General features: G+C 38.9%; 1 protein-coding gene across 12 annotated transcripts in view; it reads left to right on the top strand.

Annotated features, from left to right (window-relative positions):
- The first annotated feature begins 2584 nt into the window (after nt 1-2584).
- AP-1gamma (adaptor protein complex 1, gamma subunit) overlaps nt 2585-15094 on the top strand; it is a 792649-nt gene continuing 780139 nt past the window's right edge. For 3 of the 12 annotated variants that reach the window (XM_067141834.2, XM_067141827.2, XM_067141828.2), the window contains exon 1: nt 3093-3325. Coding sequence is in view for 5 of the 12 variants with exons in the window: in XM_067141824.2 (XP_066997925.1) it covers nt 2617-2672 (56 nt within the window). In the remaining 7 variants the exon portion in view is untranslated. Of the gene's footprint in view, nt 2673-3091; nt 3326-3735; nt 3847-3890; nt 3979-15094 lie in introns of those variants that run through there. The other 9 variants (XM_067141824.2, XM_067141823.2, XM_067141832.2 and 6 more) reach the window with 8 other exon arrangements.

Below are 15094 nucleotides of genomic sequence, written 5' to 3'. Positions count from 1 at the left end.
ATAGGTGATTTCAATGGTCAACTCCTCGACTACATATGGAAAAGCCATACTGAGAAACTCCTCAAGAATATGCAGTTCAATGAATTAAGTAAGTGTGCTTCCATTATAAAATCCACTCATTTTGAAATCTTGTATCGTTAATCCTCCGTGTACACTTAACCATAGATTTACATGATTATGTTTGTTGTTTAAAGGGGATAAACAGCTAGGTCATCAGCCCCACAGATTTACATAATACATAATCCTGTAAGTGACTGTGCTTTCACAAATACTGACAGGCAAACAAAGTGAAACACTTCAATTTTGTATGTAAAATCTTAATTTATTCCATTAAAATGTATTGTTTTTCCAGATTCATTTAAATTTTACAAAAGCTAGATGTTTGGCTATAGAAAATATCAAAGCATGTTTTACAGCATGCATTAACTCACAATTTTCCTTACGTTTTGGAATTCTTGAAATTTTTCAATTTTATTTTAGTTTTCTCTGCAGCTGGTTTTTGTCAATATTGTTATTAAATTTATGACCAAACAAAACAAAGTTAAGGTTTGTACTGCACTTCACGAGGACATGGGTCACACTGTTGAAGTTGTTGGACTACCCCCTGCTGCTGCAATGCGATCCCACTCCTCCAGCAACTATGTTCTTATTTATACCAAGATGGTGTTACATCTGATCTGATGTTCCTCCCAAACATATCCCATATATATTCAATGGGGTTTTATGTCAGGACTACGCGCTGGCCAGTCCAGGGTTCGAATATCAACTTCCTGCAGATACTGCACAACATAGCGAGTGGTATGGGGGAAGTTGTTATTGTGCAACAAAATGAAATTCTGGTGAATGAAAGGTGCAAAAGGCATCATATGGTCCACCAGGATCACTTCAATGTAACCTTAATCATCGAGAATCTCAAGATCGATGAACACAAATTCAGTGTGGGCGACATTGCTGATGCCACCTCACACCATTACCAAGCTGCCTACAAACGGAGTCCTCGAGGAGAAAGCAATGGTGTTATACCTCTCTCCAGACATTCTCCACACACTCTCCCATCAGAAGACCTGAAAATTAAAGAGACTCATCAGAGAAAAGGACTTTACCGAGCTCGATAGCTGCAGTTGCTTAAGTGCGGCCGGTATCCAGTAATCGGGAGATTGTGGGTTCGAACCCCACTGTCAGCAGCCCTGAAGATGGTTTTCCGTGGTTTCCCATTTTCACACCAGGCAAATGCCGGGGCTGTAACTTAATTAAGGCCATGGCCGCTTCTTTCCATTTCCTAGGCCTTTCCTGTCCCATCGTCGCCATAAGACATATCTGTGTCAGTGCGACGTAAAGCAAATAGCAAGAAAAAAAAGAAGAAAAGAACAGAAGCCAACTGCTACAGGATCCACCCTACAGGCTGTCTCGTGAAATGGAGATGCACTTCTCTGCTCTGGTGTTTGAGTACAGGTCCATATGCAGATCTCCTGGATGAAAGACATGCTTCTTGTAACCTCCTTCATACATACTGTTCGCTCACTCAGTCACAGGTCTGACATTTTCCAGTCCTTTTTATTTTTTTCAATTTGCTTTACGTCACACCGACACAGATAGGTCTTACGGCGATGATGGGATAGGAAACAGCTAGGAGTGGGAAGGAAGCGGCCATAGCCTTAATTAACGTACAACCCCAGCAGTTGCTTGGTGTGAAATGGGAAAGCACGGAAAACCATCTTCAGGGCTGCCAACCCACTATCTCCCGAATGCAAGCTCACAACTATGCAACTCTAATGGCATGGCCAACTTGCTTGGTAGTCTATTTCTTTCCACGACTGCTATGGTACGGCGATATACAGAAAGTTGGGATTTGAACACTGGACTGGCCAGTTCAAAGTCCTGAAATAAACCCCTTTGAAAAACTAGGGGATACACTTGGAAGGAATGTCCGACAACGTGACACCATCACCTTAGCACAACTGTGAACATCATTGTTGGAGGAGTGGGATCACATCCCTGCAGAGGCCACCCAACAAGTTGTGAACAGTATGCCTCAGCATTTTCAGACTGTCAGACACTAGGGGTGGAGACATACATTTTTTGTGACCAGTGTACACATGAAGTGCTTAAAAACATGAACTTTGTTTTGTTTGATCATAAACTTAATAACAATTGCCAAAAATCAACTGAAAAGAAAACTTACAGAACTGAAAAATTTCAAGGATTGCAAAACGTAGAGAAATTTGGAAGTTAATGTGTGTTGTAAAATTTAAACTGTTGGAAAACTATACATTTTCGTGGAATAAGTTAAGATTTTACATAACAAATTAAAGTGTTCCACTTTTTCTTGCCGGTCAGTGTAAATAAATTCAAAACCACCAAGGTCATACACTGTGTTGCTCTCTCTATACAGCAATTCCAATTAACTTTTTGATGGTGTAGCTTTCCGAGCTCTTCTCGCTTAAAATAAAAGTGTCCAGTGGCATATGTGCAATATTAGTCACCCTGAACTCTCTTCCTATTGGTTATCTTTTGAGCTGATAAAGACTAGATAATGATGTACGAGATAGTAGCACTTATCAATATCACAGTTTGAAGGTAGAAATAAGCAGTTGTAACATTTCTTACAAATACGCTATGTGGTATTATTATGAGCCAGAATTAGGGATTTTACCTCCAGAACTGAATAGGAGGTAAGGCTTCTCATACAAGATCAGTAAATAAAATCATCATGGATTTCATTAAATTCTCCATTAAACCAAAATTGTACTCTAAAGGCGCAAATAAAATCAGATTTTTATTAAAAAGTGAATTTTTAGGTGTAAGCCTACAGCAACGGTAATTTGTTGAAATAAGCTGTTTCTGTATTGCAGTGTATTTTGAAGAAATTATTAATATTAATTTGCCATCCCGGTATGATTCGAACCATCATAAAGAGAATCTGCTACGAACAGTGCGTTCCCAAAATATTACGATTTTCTGTAACCTCGCTATGCTGGAACCTCACTGAACCTAACAAATAGCCGACTGCCTTTCTACTACTGAAATCAATTTCGTTCACAACATTTAGCATTGTCCTGAGAATTATAGTTCACTGGCGAGTCTTAGAAACGCTTACAATCTGCAATTCGCACCAAACTAAGGCCAAAGTGATGATTTCGGTAGTAAATATCCAGTGATATACCATTCGAGTTTCAGGTGTACATCTAACTACGTCACTGCTTAAAGCAACCATCTTGGACTGTGCGCTCAGTTGGGTTGGCCAGTGTAGGCCGGAGTAATGAATTTGAAAGTTTTTTTTTCATGATATTTACTTCGAGGTGGAATACGTAGTGTTTTAGAGAAGGTAGGTTTACTTATGGTAAAATAACACTCAGTTATAGCATGAGATATATTATTTCATTTTAATTTGCCATTTCTTCGTAATGTCAGAAGCCTGCTTGATATGGCAGGTGACATGGCTGTGAGGATATGATTACTGTTATTATTTATGACTAAAGAATTTAATTGGCTTGTCTCTTTTTAATTTGAAATACACATCGAAAGCATGTATTCTAAACAAGTCAGTGAAGTTTAATACGTGCACGTTTATAGGTTGTTATATGATACAGGTATTCGATGTGTATTTTAATAGGTTATATGTCCTCTAGTATTGTTTTTCTTCACTCTTCAGATACTGTCATTATAATATCTCATTTCGTTGAGTTCTGTTTGTGATGTCGAATTAAACCTTATTTGTCGATTTTTATGTATTAGGCTATATCCAGAATCTTGCAACTTTCTGCTGTTAACTGCCATATCCGATTGATACTTGCATCAACACTTGTACACATATTGAAGAGGAAACATGAATCCCTCTGACCATGGGTAATGATTAAATTAAAGTATTAATCATACTTATTATTTTATAGGGTGGAGGTAACTTAATTGAGGAACTCAACTCTTGCTTGTTTCATCCATAATTTGAAAGAAAATTCAAATACTGTATGACTGAATTAGGTAAAGTTTGGTTTATCCGGAGTGATGTAGAATTTACTAACACTTTTTAAAATCTTAATTTGACCTGTCATTTGAAAGTATGCATGAAGTGCATGCAAAATTAATTTAAGAAGTAACTCAAAAGTGTGGCATGCAAATATGTAGGCTTAATGGTACCTACTAAATTTGTATTGATGTTGCATCTTAGAATTAATCACTAGATATATTTAAGAACATGTCACTCTTAATGTTGTATTTTGAGTTCATCTTTCTCTGGAGTGGGTTGTAAAGAATAATATGTACAGTATTCAGTCTTTAACAATAATTTTTTATTGTTGAATGTTTATGCATGGAGTGTATTATTGCTGCTAATTTGCTGAGTTGTTGTTTTCTGGCATTTTAAAGTTTTGCCGTATATAAACAGTGATGTTGACTTCCAGTTTGATTTTCTAACTTGCAATGTGGTACAGTTATTCACAATTGCTGTGACAGAGTTGACAAAGTTTGTTGAACTTCAGGATGATATAAAAATTGTAGTAGCCTACCGGTAACTTTAGTCAGTGTCATCACAGTTATCTGAGCAAATGACAACCTGCATTGGCCACCTGGAATATGCTTGGATCAACACTCAATACTATTTCTATAGACTGTGTGCAGTGAGACTCGACTGATCAAAAGACTGATCTAGTTGGTGTGAAATATAGCCTATGGTAGTGACAAGGAAATTAGGCTATAAGGAGTGTCTTTCAGAAATTATGACAGTAGAAAGGGGGTGTTCCTAGCCTATTCATGGATCTTGTAACAGATTATGATTGTTGGAAGAAATTTTTCTTCATTAGCATGTTTTAGTAACATAACCTCATACTTGTTAACTCTTAACCTGTGCATACAGTATGTGTCTGACTCTAATAAAGACTGATGAGACAGTCATGAACTCATTATCTGCCCATTATTTGTTCTATACTCAAATTGTTGGCCTTCAGCATCACTGCACATGTTGCTGTATGTTACATTCGCAATTACATCTTTAACCCTGCAGTGGTCGCATGCATTTGGTATATTTTAGTGTTCACAACGGGTCTCTCAGATCTGTCTTTGACATTGCAGTTTTATTTTTTAATTTAATGATTTCTTCAGTGCTATTATATTTGACATTTATTTGAATGCATTCAATATGATAATTATGTATACTGAACCACTTTCTTTTGAATTACTAGGGAGCAGACTTTTATGTGCTTAAAAGTAAAAAACATTTTTTACGTGCTAAAAACTTTAAAATGTTTGATAAATAGATAAAAATATTCTGATTTAAATATCACATAACCACTAGTGTTCGAGAGGTAAATAAGTTTTCTACTAAAGTATTAGGGTTGCCAGATTTCCGGATGGCAAATAAGGAACAGTCGCTCGATTCCAGATGGCAAATAAGGAACACTTCAATTTCCTTGCCATATAGCGCTACATTAAGACACCATAGCGATAATTAAGAGAAAATACCAGGGATATATTAACAAGTAAATGCCGTTAATAATATAACAGCGTCAGCATGAAATATGTAGGTACTTAACTTATTAAAAACTAATAGTGCGTTAGTCTTTACATTGAAATTAACATTTCACAAATACTTGTCATTTGAAGAAGCAATTTGTAACAGTTTCTTATTCAACAAAACTTTCTTGAGAAATTCTTTACAATTGTCATCATAGTTGAAGTACACAAGAAGTTCATTTTTATTGTATGTACTGAGCATCTGTTTCTGTCATCTCTCCATTTTATTGCCATTACTGAAAATACTCTTTCAGTACATGCATTCAATGGAGATTTAGTTAAGACAAACGTAAGTACCATCAAAATGTTCTTCAGTTTTTCTAGGCCAATTAAACCACTGATATATATAATGGAGACTACATGCCTGCTAGTACCGCTAGAACACTGCCAGAAGCACTGTTCTCAACTGTGATGGCTGATCATTGGTCAGGTCAGAATAGAGAATATTTTGACCATAACCGCGCACTTTTTTGATACTATACTATTGTCTAAACCATGATATTTTAAAAAACGGAACATTGGGCGTACGGTTTAAATAGTGCACCGTACGCGGAACAAAATGAGAAAAAACCGTATTGTTCCGGGCAAAACCGTACATCTGGCAAACCTATAAAGTATGGTGCTACCGAATGTCAGCCGGCATTGGCATTGTATTGGAGATGCATAGTTTGGTATAAGTATTGAGTTCCGTTGGTCTCAGCACTTGGATTAACACAACACTGTTTTTATAGAATGTGTGCAGGCCTTCAGGCAAATGGATGCCTGTGTATGGAAAAGTACTTGACTTCACTTATTTCCTGTAGGCCTATCTCCTAAGTGGAGCAGAGGGCATCAATGAACTTGCGCCATCGTCCTGATCTCGATCCAGGTCTTCTCTCCTTTCTCCATCACTTCCACTATTACACTCCTCCATGTGTTCCTTTGTCTGCCTCTTCTCCTTCTACCTTGCGGATTCCAATCCAGGACTTGTCTTGCTATGTTGTCTTTATCTTGCTGTAACGTATGCCCAGTCCACTTCCATTTCCTACGACGCATCTCAATGTCAGTAGATGTTTGATGGGTTCTTCTCCACAGCTCTTCATTGGAGATTACTTGTGGCCACCATATCCTCAGGATATTCCTCAAACTTCTGTTCACAAATGTTTGCAGTCTGCTTATCAGTTGGTTTTTTTTTAGTCTTCCAAGTTTCACGCCCATAGAGCAGTACTTACTTTACATCTGTATTGGAGATGTGTAGTTTGGTATAGGTGTTAAGTTCCATTGGTCTCAACATTGCAAATGCTCCTTTAGGTATGGGAAAGTACAGTATGGTATATTAATTTTTGATGTGCCAGAGTAGGCCTAGATGTTTCAAAAAAAGGTAATGTTTTAAAAACATTTAAGCTTTTCAGATCTTTTCAGCTGTGAAATTACCAGCACTTCGCCCCGGTGTAGCAGTGGGCTCATCAGTTGTATTGCTACACCTTTCCAAGACGCTGGTGGCTAGTGCGCCGTTGAGCCACCACTACAAGGCTTCTATGTAGGACAATGCAGTGACGGTGCTCTAGGGAGCCGGTGTTACGTGCTCCATTCGGAACGGCTGTCCATCACGTTACCAGAGAGCAGCGGACAGGCGGGTTGCATATTATGGCCGTACTGTACTTGCCGCTCGGAAATGTTACCATATGAACAACAGCTATTATAATAATAATGATTTGGAGCATGGATGATGTGAGACGAATAGGACACAGATTATAGAATATAACAGGACAAGAAAATTATTCATTGACAAAGGAAATATACAGCAGTGTGCAATATGTCCTGAATGAATAAATTTTCCCTATTAACTGAAGCTTTGGGACACACATATTTACCAAAAAAAATTAAAATTAATGTGATTTATGCACATTCTTTGCACTATTGTTTACATACATTTCAGTATTTGTTTGGCATTTATGACTTTGACAACAAATTAAACACATGAATTGAAACATATCACTGGTGTAATCCTCCTTCAGGGGACGTTTGGGCTCATTTAGATAGTACTGTATCAATGTATCATTTCAAGTTTTCATCTGCGAGGCCAGTTCTGTGTCTAGATTCACAACTCATCATTAATGAAAACATCTGTTCATATAAATAGGTCGATCCAAATATACTTAAAATATGTGTGCATTAAATTTGTGCAATCTAGGAAATCTCTCCCGTAGGAAATGAACATACAATTCAGTCAAAATGTTTGTTTCCACACTTTTCTTTCATTTGAGTATCGCACTGTAAGCTCTAGCTGTGGTTCTTGTCTAACTGTTTGCACACCATCTGAGAAGGGCGTAGTGAACACCTGCAGATCCTTTTCTAATGCCTGGATATCGTGAAACCTACTCTCAATTTCATCATGTAGTGACATTAAAACTCTTTAGGACCTATATTCTTCTAATGTTTTACTGGTATAGTTTGGAGCTAGACACAACTCTGCAGTCAAAGTGGGAAAATGTATTTTGTCTTTATTCACAAACTGACTTTCCCACATTAGTACTTTTCACTTAAAAGCTTTAACATCGTCAAAGAATGCTGGGGCTGTACCTTAAGGCCACGGCCGCTTCCTTCCCACTCCTAGCCCTTTCCTATCCCATCGTCGCCATAAGACCTGTCTGTGTCGGTGCAACGTAAAGCCACTAGCAAAAAAAAAAAACAACCCACGGTTGGAGAGGTGAATAATGGTAAGATCTCTCTACCTTGTAAGGAGGAATTGAGATCATTAAGGTGGCCGGTGAGATCTACTAAATCTTGTATCCATTTTCCATTGTTCAGTTCTTCTAGCGGTTCGCTGTGCATTTCTATGAAGAGAGCTATTCCTTTCCTCAGAGTGTAGAAGCGATAAAACATTTCCTGTAGGCCTACTTAACCACCACACGTTCGTATAATACGGAATATCACAAACTCTTGAAATTCTCTGTGGTCCTGTCCCCTTGATCTGATAAAGTTAGCTGTTTTAGTGAATACATCTATGACAGTTTCAAGTTGGATCTGTTTGAACATATATTTTCTTGGTGTATAATGCAGTGCACAGGCAGAAGATCGTGTTGAATGTGGTTCATTTCTTTTAATTTGTTTTGGAGACATGCTACCACTCCTGTATTCTTCCCACACATTGCAGCTGCCCCATCTGTTGCTATGGATACTAGTTTTTCCCATGGAAGGCCAAAACTCTCCACTGTCACTTCGAGACTAGCAAATATATCAAAACCGGTTGTGGTATGTTTCATTGGGACTATATCTAAAAGTTTCTCCCTTCCCACAAGGTCACTGTTTATACCTCTAATAAAAGTAGGAAGTTGGGAGGTCTCATTTATATCCATGCTGTCGTCTATCGCCAGTGAATATGCTAGATAATTGCCTATGAACGCCATTAGCTAGGTCCTTCTTTCGTAGCATAATTGTAGAACAAGATAAGGTAATAGATTGAAAATCATCCACTTGTTCTGAACTCACTGCCTCAGCTGCTAGAAGTATACACTCTTTCACAAACGCACCCTCATGAAGGGTCTCAAAGTACGTCCTATCTGCAATCTTGTACCTGGCCCGAATAGCAGGTTCACTGGAATGCATGTCCTCCTGAAATACAACATACTGGTACATAAATTGTCTCTGAGGAATGATCAAACTTTATAATACAACCCATGTGAGAAACTTACTGTATAAAAAGAGTTGAGTAGGATAATATGAAATTTACGTACCTCCTCAAATGTGTTGTTTTCAAGTCCTTCTAGCAAAGCTATTCTTTCCTGGCCTTCATATTTATCATACTTGTTGGCATGGCGCAAGGAATAACGGCGCTGCAGATTAATTTTTTTAATGTGATTCAATATTTTATTACATATTAAAAATTTTGCTGTGTTATTTACTTGAACTATTAAATACTCTTCTTCCCAGGAAGGTTTGAAACTTGTTGGCATTTGATGACCTACGCTATGTTGAACTCTTCCATAGTAAATGCAACATATACTGACTAGGCTTGAACATAATTTGGTACAAGGATAAAGGCGGAGACGCACTAGTCACCTCACATGAGTTCACATGCATCATGTCTCAATATAACCTGTCCGGAAACTATACCTTTGCGCCAATGGCCTTCAGTACATATTATGTCATGCACTTCTCCTGCTTCTTCCCCTACTTGCTCGCTAAGCTGCTCTCGTTCCTCGAGGGTGGGGAGCGAACTGGCTCCGAAGGCATTTCGCTCTCGATTGATGATGCCTGCATTAGGGGATGCATGTGCCTCACTTGTATTAATGCCTGCCTTTAGCTTGACTTATTATTCATGCATTTTTATAGAGTTTGTATAATGTATGTACTTTGATTATGCTGCTCCAGTAATGTGCATTTATACAAATTTAGATATAATGTGAAAAGTTGATATGCCAGTTATGTACCAGTTTTTTCAAGACACTTCCTTATTATTGAGCCTTTGTCTGAGATCTTGTCAGAGTGCATATAGTAATGGGTTTATGGCCGCATACAGTTTAGCCTTGAGGAGAAATGCCGTTCTGGGTATATAATAACGCAATGGTGCACATATGTGTCTCTTCAATCAGAGCACTGAATTTTGAACTTCATGCAAAACATTGTACAACACTAACAAATGTCTTGTTTCCTTAAAGGCTGCACAAAAAGGTTTTTTGAACTTCTGTATATGAATATAAATAGTTAATTCTCTAGAATAGATTTTCAGTTTGTTCAAAGCACAGGGGATATTACTGGGCAAGTTGGCCATGCGGTTAGGGGCGTGCAGCTTGTGAACTTGCATCTGTGAGATAGTGGGTTTGAACCCTATTGTCGGCAGCCCTGAAGATGGTTTTCCATGGTTTCCTATTTTCACACCAGGCAAATGCTGGGGCTGTACCTTAAGACCACAGTCACTTCCTTCCCACTCCTAGCCCTTTCCTGTCCCATCGTCAAAATAAGACCTATCTGTGTCGAGCCTGTGTAGATTCCATGCGCCATTCATTGCTATAATTGTTTCTATACATGTGAACAGGCGGCAGCATGTTCTAACTCCACGCCCATTGGCCTTGGTTGGATCTAAATGCCACGCGTACGTAGTCAGTAAGAGTTACGTACTGACTTTGTTAACATTACATTGCAGCTGTGCGAGGTGCTTGTAAATACTGTGTACTATAATGAGTGAAACTGCTCCGAAAATACGAAAGAAAGGAGAAGGTTCCTTTCCAAAACGAACAACATCTGTTACGTGTATAAGCGAAGGCACAAGGAAAGGGAAGCATATGCCCCTCCCTCTCATCACTACCCAGTCCAAATATATGTTATAACTAGCCATACTGTAAAACAGTGGGGCCAGTGGAAAATTTCTGTGGGCATTGAACTCTGTTCCGTGGAGAGGGGAGTGTTATGTTGCTTCTTCATATTCATCTTTTTTTTATGTATTAGGGAGTAAATTCAAATTAATGATTTTGATTAAATAAAATATTAAATTTAATTAGATGGTATCTTGTAAGACATTATTCTTAGCGATAAATCATAACTCTAGAAGTTGACAAAGGTTAAAAATAAATCTCCAGTTTGAAAAAATATGAGTTGGGGTTTTCACCCTGGTCAGTATGTATGGACATAGTCCACATCACTTCAGGCAGGGGGTTTACGTTAATAGTCTCAGATGTTATTAAATTTTACATATGTTAAAACTCAGGACAAGGTAAGACAGACTTACGGCTGGTTTCTCGTATACCACAGTTACCTGTGAGTTACCTAAATGCGCTTGTAACTTTAACTGCGCTGTTAACTTGAATGAGTTTCCGGAAACTTAAATCCAGAACTATAAGGCCTGGTAATAAACAGTACAGTTATTGTCATGTTTAGTATCTCCCGTCCTCCAATAGATGCCTCTACGCAAATGTTTTTAGGGTTATTTTGGTAATATCTAGTTACTTTTACTAGCAGAAATTTTCTACAATGAAAAATGGTTGGCAAATATGAACACAGTCATCTCAATCAGTCTGATTCCTCTCATGAATATACAGGGTGAACCGAAATTCGCGCACTCGGGTGTTGCAGCGCGAATCCTCACATGCCAGTAATAAAAAAATGTCTCACAAAAGTTCGTCCTTTGAGTATATCCGGCAGAAAAAGGACGTTGAAGAGTGGCAATCTGGCAACACTGTAACCACATGTAGGGTAACTACCTCTGTCAGCACATATTAGTCATGCTGTACAGTTGGTGCAGTGGATATGGTTTTGAGTTAGCATGCAGGAGGTCGAGGGGTCGATCATGGTTTGAGGCGTATGTTTTTTATTTCGTAAATGTAGTCCAGGTGGTATGGTATCTGGCATCTTAATCGATAACAGCGTTTAAGTTCACGCCCACGACGTGGAAAGGGCGTCCTTCAAAGCTGACCAATGAAAACGATTCTTCGTCCATTTCTAGGATAAAAAAAAGGTAAACTCGTGTCCTCATCCCGAGGTGGCGCAGCTCTTTTCAGGTACACCCCCATTGGAGGTGAGCTGCATGTACCATTTCAACCTCATACCAGCCCTCCTGCCAGTCTTAAATTCCTGACAGTACCGGGAATTGAACCCGGGCCCCCGAGGACGGCAGCTAATAACACTAACCGTTACGCTACGGAGGCGGACATTTCTAGGATGGTAGTATGTAAGTGCAAATGTTTTCTAGAGTACCCGCTGCAGTCGCTGTTGACGATTAAGATGCCAGTTACCAAACCACTTAGACTACATTTACGAAATAAAAAACATACGCCTCAACCCAGGATTGACCCCTCGATCTCCTATACGCTAACCCAAAACTCTATCCACTGCACCAACTGTACAGCACGACTAATATGTGCAGACAGCTATAGTTACCCTACATGCGGTTACAGTGTTGCCAGATTGTCACTCTTACACATCCTTTTTCTGCTGGATATACTCTCAGGATGAACTTTTGTGGGAGACATTTTTTATTGGTGGCATGTGAGGAGTCGTGCTGCGATGCCAGAGTGCGCAAATTTTGGTTCACCCTGTATGTACGATCTAATAATGCAAAGATATATATCCCCTTCTTTCTTATTCACAGTATGCAGACATAGTCTTAAATTTCACCTTGCTGCAGTCGCTTAAGTGCGGCCAGTATCCAGTATTCGGGAGATAGTAGGTTCGAACCCCACTGTCGGCAGCCCTGAAAATGGTTTTCCGTGGTTTCCCATTTTCACACCAGGCAAATGCTGGGGCTGTACCTTAATTAAGGCCACGGCCGCTTCCTTCCCACTCCTAGCCCTTCCCTGTCCCATCGTCGCCATAAGACCTATCTGTGTCGGTGCGACGTAAAGCAACTAGCAAAAAAAAAAAAAAAAAAAAAAAAAAAAATTTCACCTTGATCGTTGTCACCAGGAAAATTATAAAAATACATAGTAATTACCAAACAGATCACTTTTCACTAATCCACAACAAAACAAGCGTAAACTAAAATAATCGCATAAGTGAAAACTTGCAGCACACTGTGGAACCTATCATTCTGGCACTGATGATGCAATATCCATTTGTTCTCGCTGCAGCTGTTGCAGAATTTTCTAGTAGTTTGCAAACAAACCGAAAACTCCTACTTAAAACATGCATATACTGTTTTTCTCTTCAAGGATGATGGACATGTACGGCAAGATTGCAGTTTCTTCAATTTTTCTTTCATATCTTGGCACCGAGTCTTACATGCAAAATGTGGCTTATTCCTGCTTGTATCTCTCGGGAACTCGCTCATTTATCATTAATCTTTTTTCATGTAATTTGACCTGATCAGATGCCAAACCATTTAAGAATTCCATTTTTTCCCCGGCCATTTGTGGTACAACTTGAACAGCACGAAAGCATTACAAACTGCGATCACCAACAGCCATATCGCTAATTTTTCATTAGTAGTTCCCTAGTGTACTCCTCGAACTGAGATTTTGTAGTTCTTAATAAAGGCAATGGACCAGTAATTTGAGATGTTTTACTTACACTGACCACGCAACATGCATTGACAAAAATACTCTCGTAACTGCTGATGTGAAGTCCACTTGAGAATTTCAGTTGAACGTAGTGATGTAACCCTGAATCAGGTTGTGAAGTGTGACGCAGATAAGAAGGCAACATAAATTACTGCTCCCTGCAAGACTTTTAATTAATTAAGTCCAGATGTTCTATGTTTATTGGTAGTGTGAGACCTCACGTCACCGGTTAAAGGATATAATAATGTTAAAAAAAGTAATGAAAAATCAATATTTATTATTCAGCAGGCTTATATTAAAAGCATACCGGTACCCAAATTATTTATTATTTAGTACAAATGTAAATATTAACAGTAAATACTCCATAATTTCAGATTGGGTGTTCATTATTGGTGGGACTCATGATTCAGAGCCTGACAAAAGAGATCTTAACATTATAGCTGCACTGAAAGATCAATTTGAGCCTGATGAAAATCCGTTTGATTCAAGTTCTATTTTATTTGACAATTCATTTCCCATATTGAAAGATACATCAACGGTAGAGGTGTCATGCTCTGAGGAGATTGTAACCTGTAAACAGTTGGGAAAGATGACACCATACAAGTGGAATCGGTGACTAAAGCCAGTGATAACGTGGAAGTGAACGTACTGACCAAAATATTATAGACTCCAGCACACGCAGGCACGTTAAAACTACAATGAATGACTGTAAATATACTGTAACCAGTTCATTATCACTTACTAATGTTTACCAAACTAATATAAGACCTTTGTATGAAACGGTATGGAGTGGCGCCTCATATCGGTATTTGTTGGAATCAGCTCTTAACATAGAGGTAACTACAGCACTAGCTGCAGTTACCAGTCATTGCGGAGATAACTGAGAAGAAGCCGATAACTGTTGTTTCGGAAACTCATTTTAAACGTATCACCATGTTAAGTCACTGATATACCGGGCGAGTTGGCCGTGCGCGTAGAGGCGCGCGGCTGCGAGCTTGCATCCGGGAGATAGTAGGTTCGAATCCCACTATCGGCAGCCCTGAAAATGGTTTTCTGTGGTTTCCCATTTTCACACCGGGCAAATGCTGGGGGTGTACCTTAATTAAGGCCACGGCCGCTTCCTTCCAACTCCTAGCCCTTTCCTATCCCATCGTCGCCATAAGACCTATCTGTGTCGGTGCGACGTAAAGCCCCTAGCAAAAAAAAGTGTCACTGATAACTTCGCATCTACAAATAACTGTCATTCCAGAAACCGGCCATTTATTTTTTGTTTCCAAAAAAATTTCTGGACTGAGATACAGGCTGCCAAAGATGATACTTCGGGTGTCATTTATCGTGAGTTGAAAAAAAAAAAAAGTTCATAAAATGACCGAAGATAGGAATTGAAGAGTGGAAATTTCAAAGGGCCTAAGTGCCATACTTTGGAAAAAATTGTCTTTATGCATCATGTCGTTCCCAGTACCAACGCCAATAAACTGTGAAGGTTCCATTCGACATTCATTGCTACAATAGTTTCTATACATGTGAACAGGTGGCAGCATGTTCTAACTCCACTCCCGTTGGCTTTGGTTGGGTCTAAATGCCACGCGTACATAGTAAGAGTTAAGTAGTGACTT

This window comes from Anabrus simplex, chromosome 2 (genome assembly GCF_040414725.1).
Source record: "Anabrus simplex isolate iqAnaSimp1 chromosome 2, ASM4041472v1, whole genome shotgun sequence".
In the NCBI taxonomy this organism is placed as follows: domain Eukaryota; kingdom Metazoa; phylum Arthropoda; class Insecta; order Orthoptera; family Tettigoniidae; genus Anabrus; species Anabrus simplex.
Note: the sequence above shows the minus strand (reverse complement) of the source record. Positions and strands in the feature narration are given on the sequence as shown.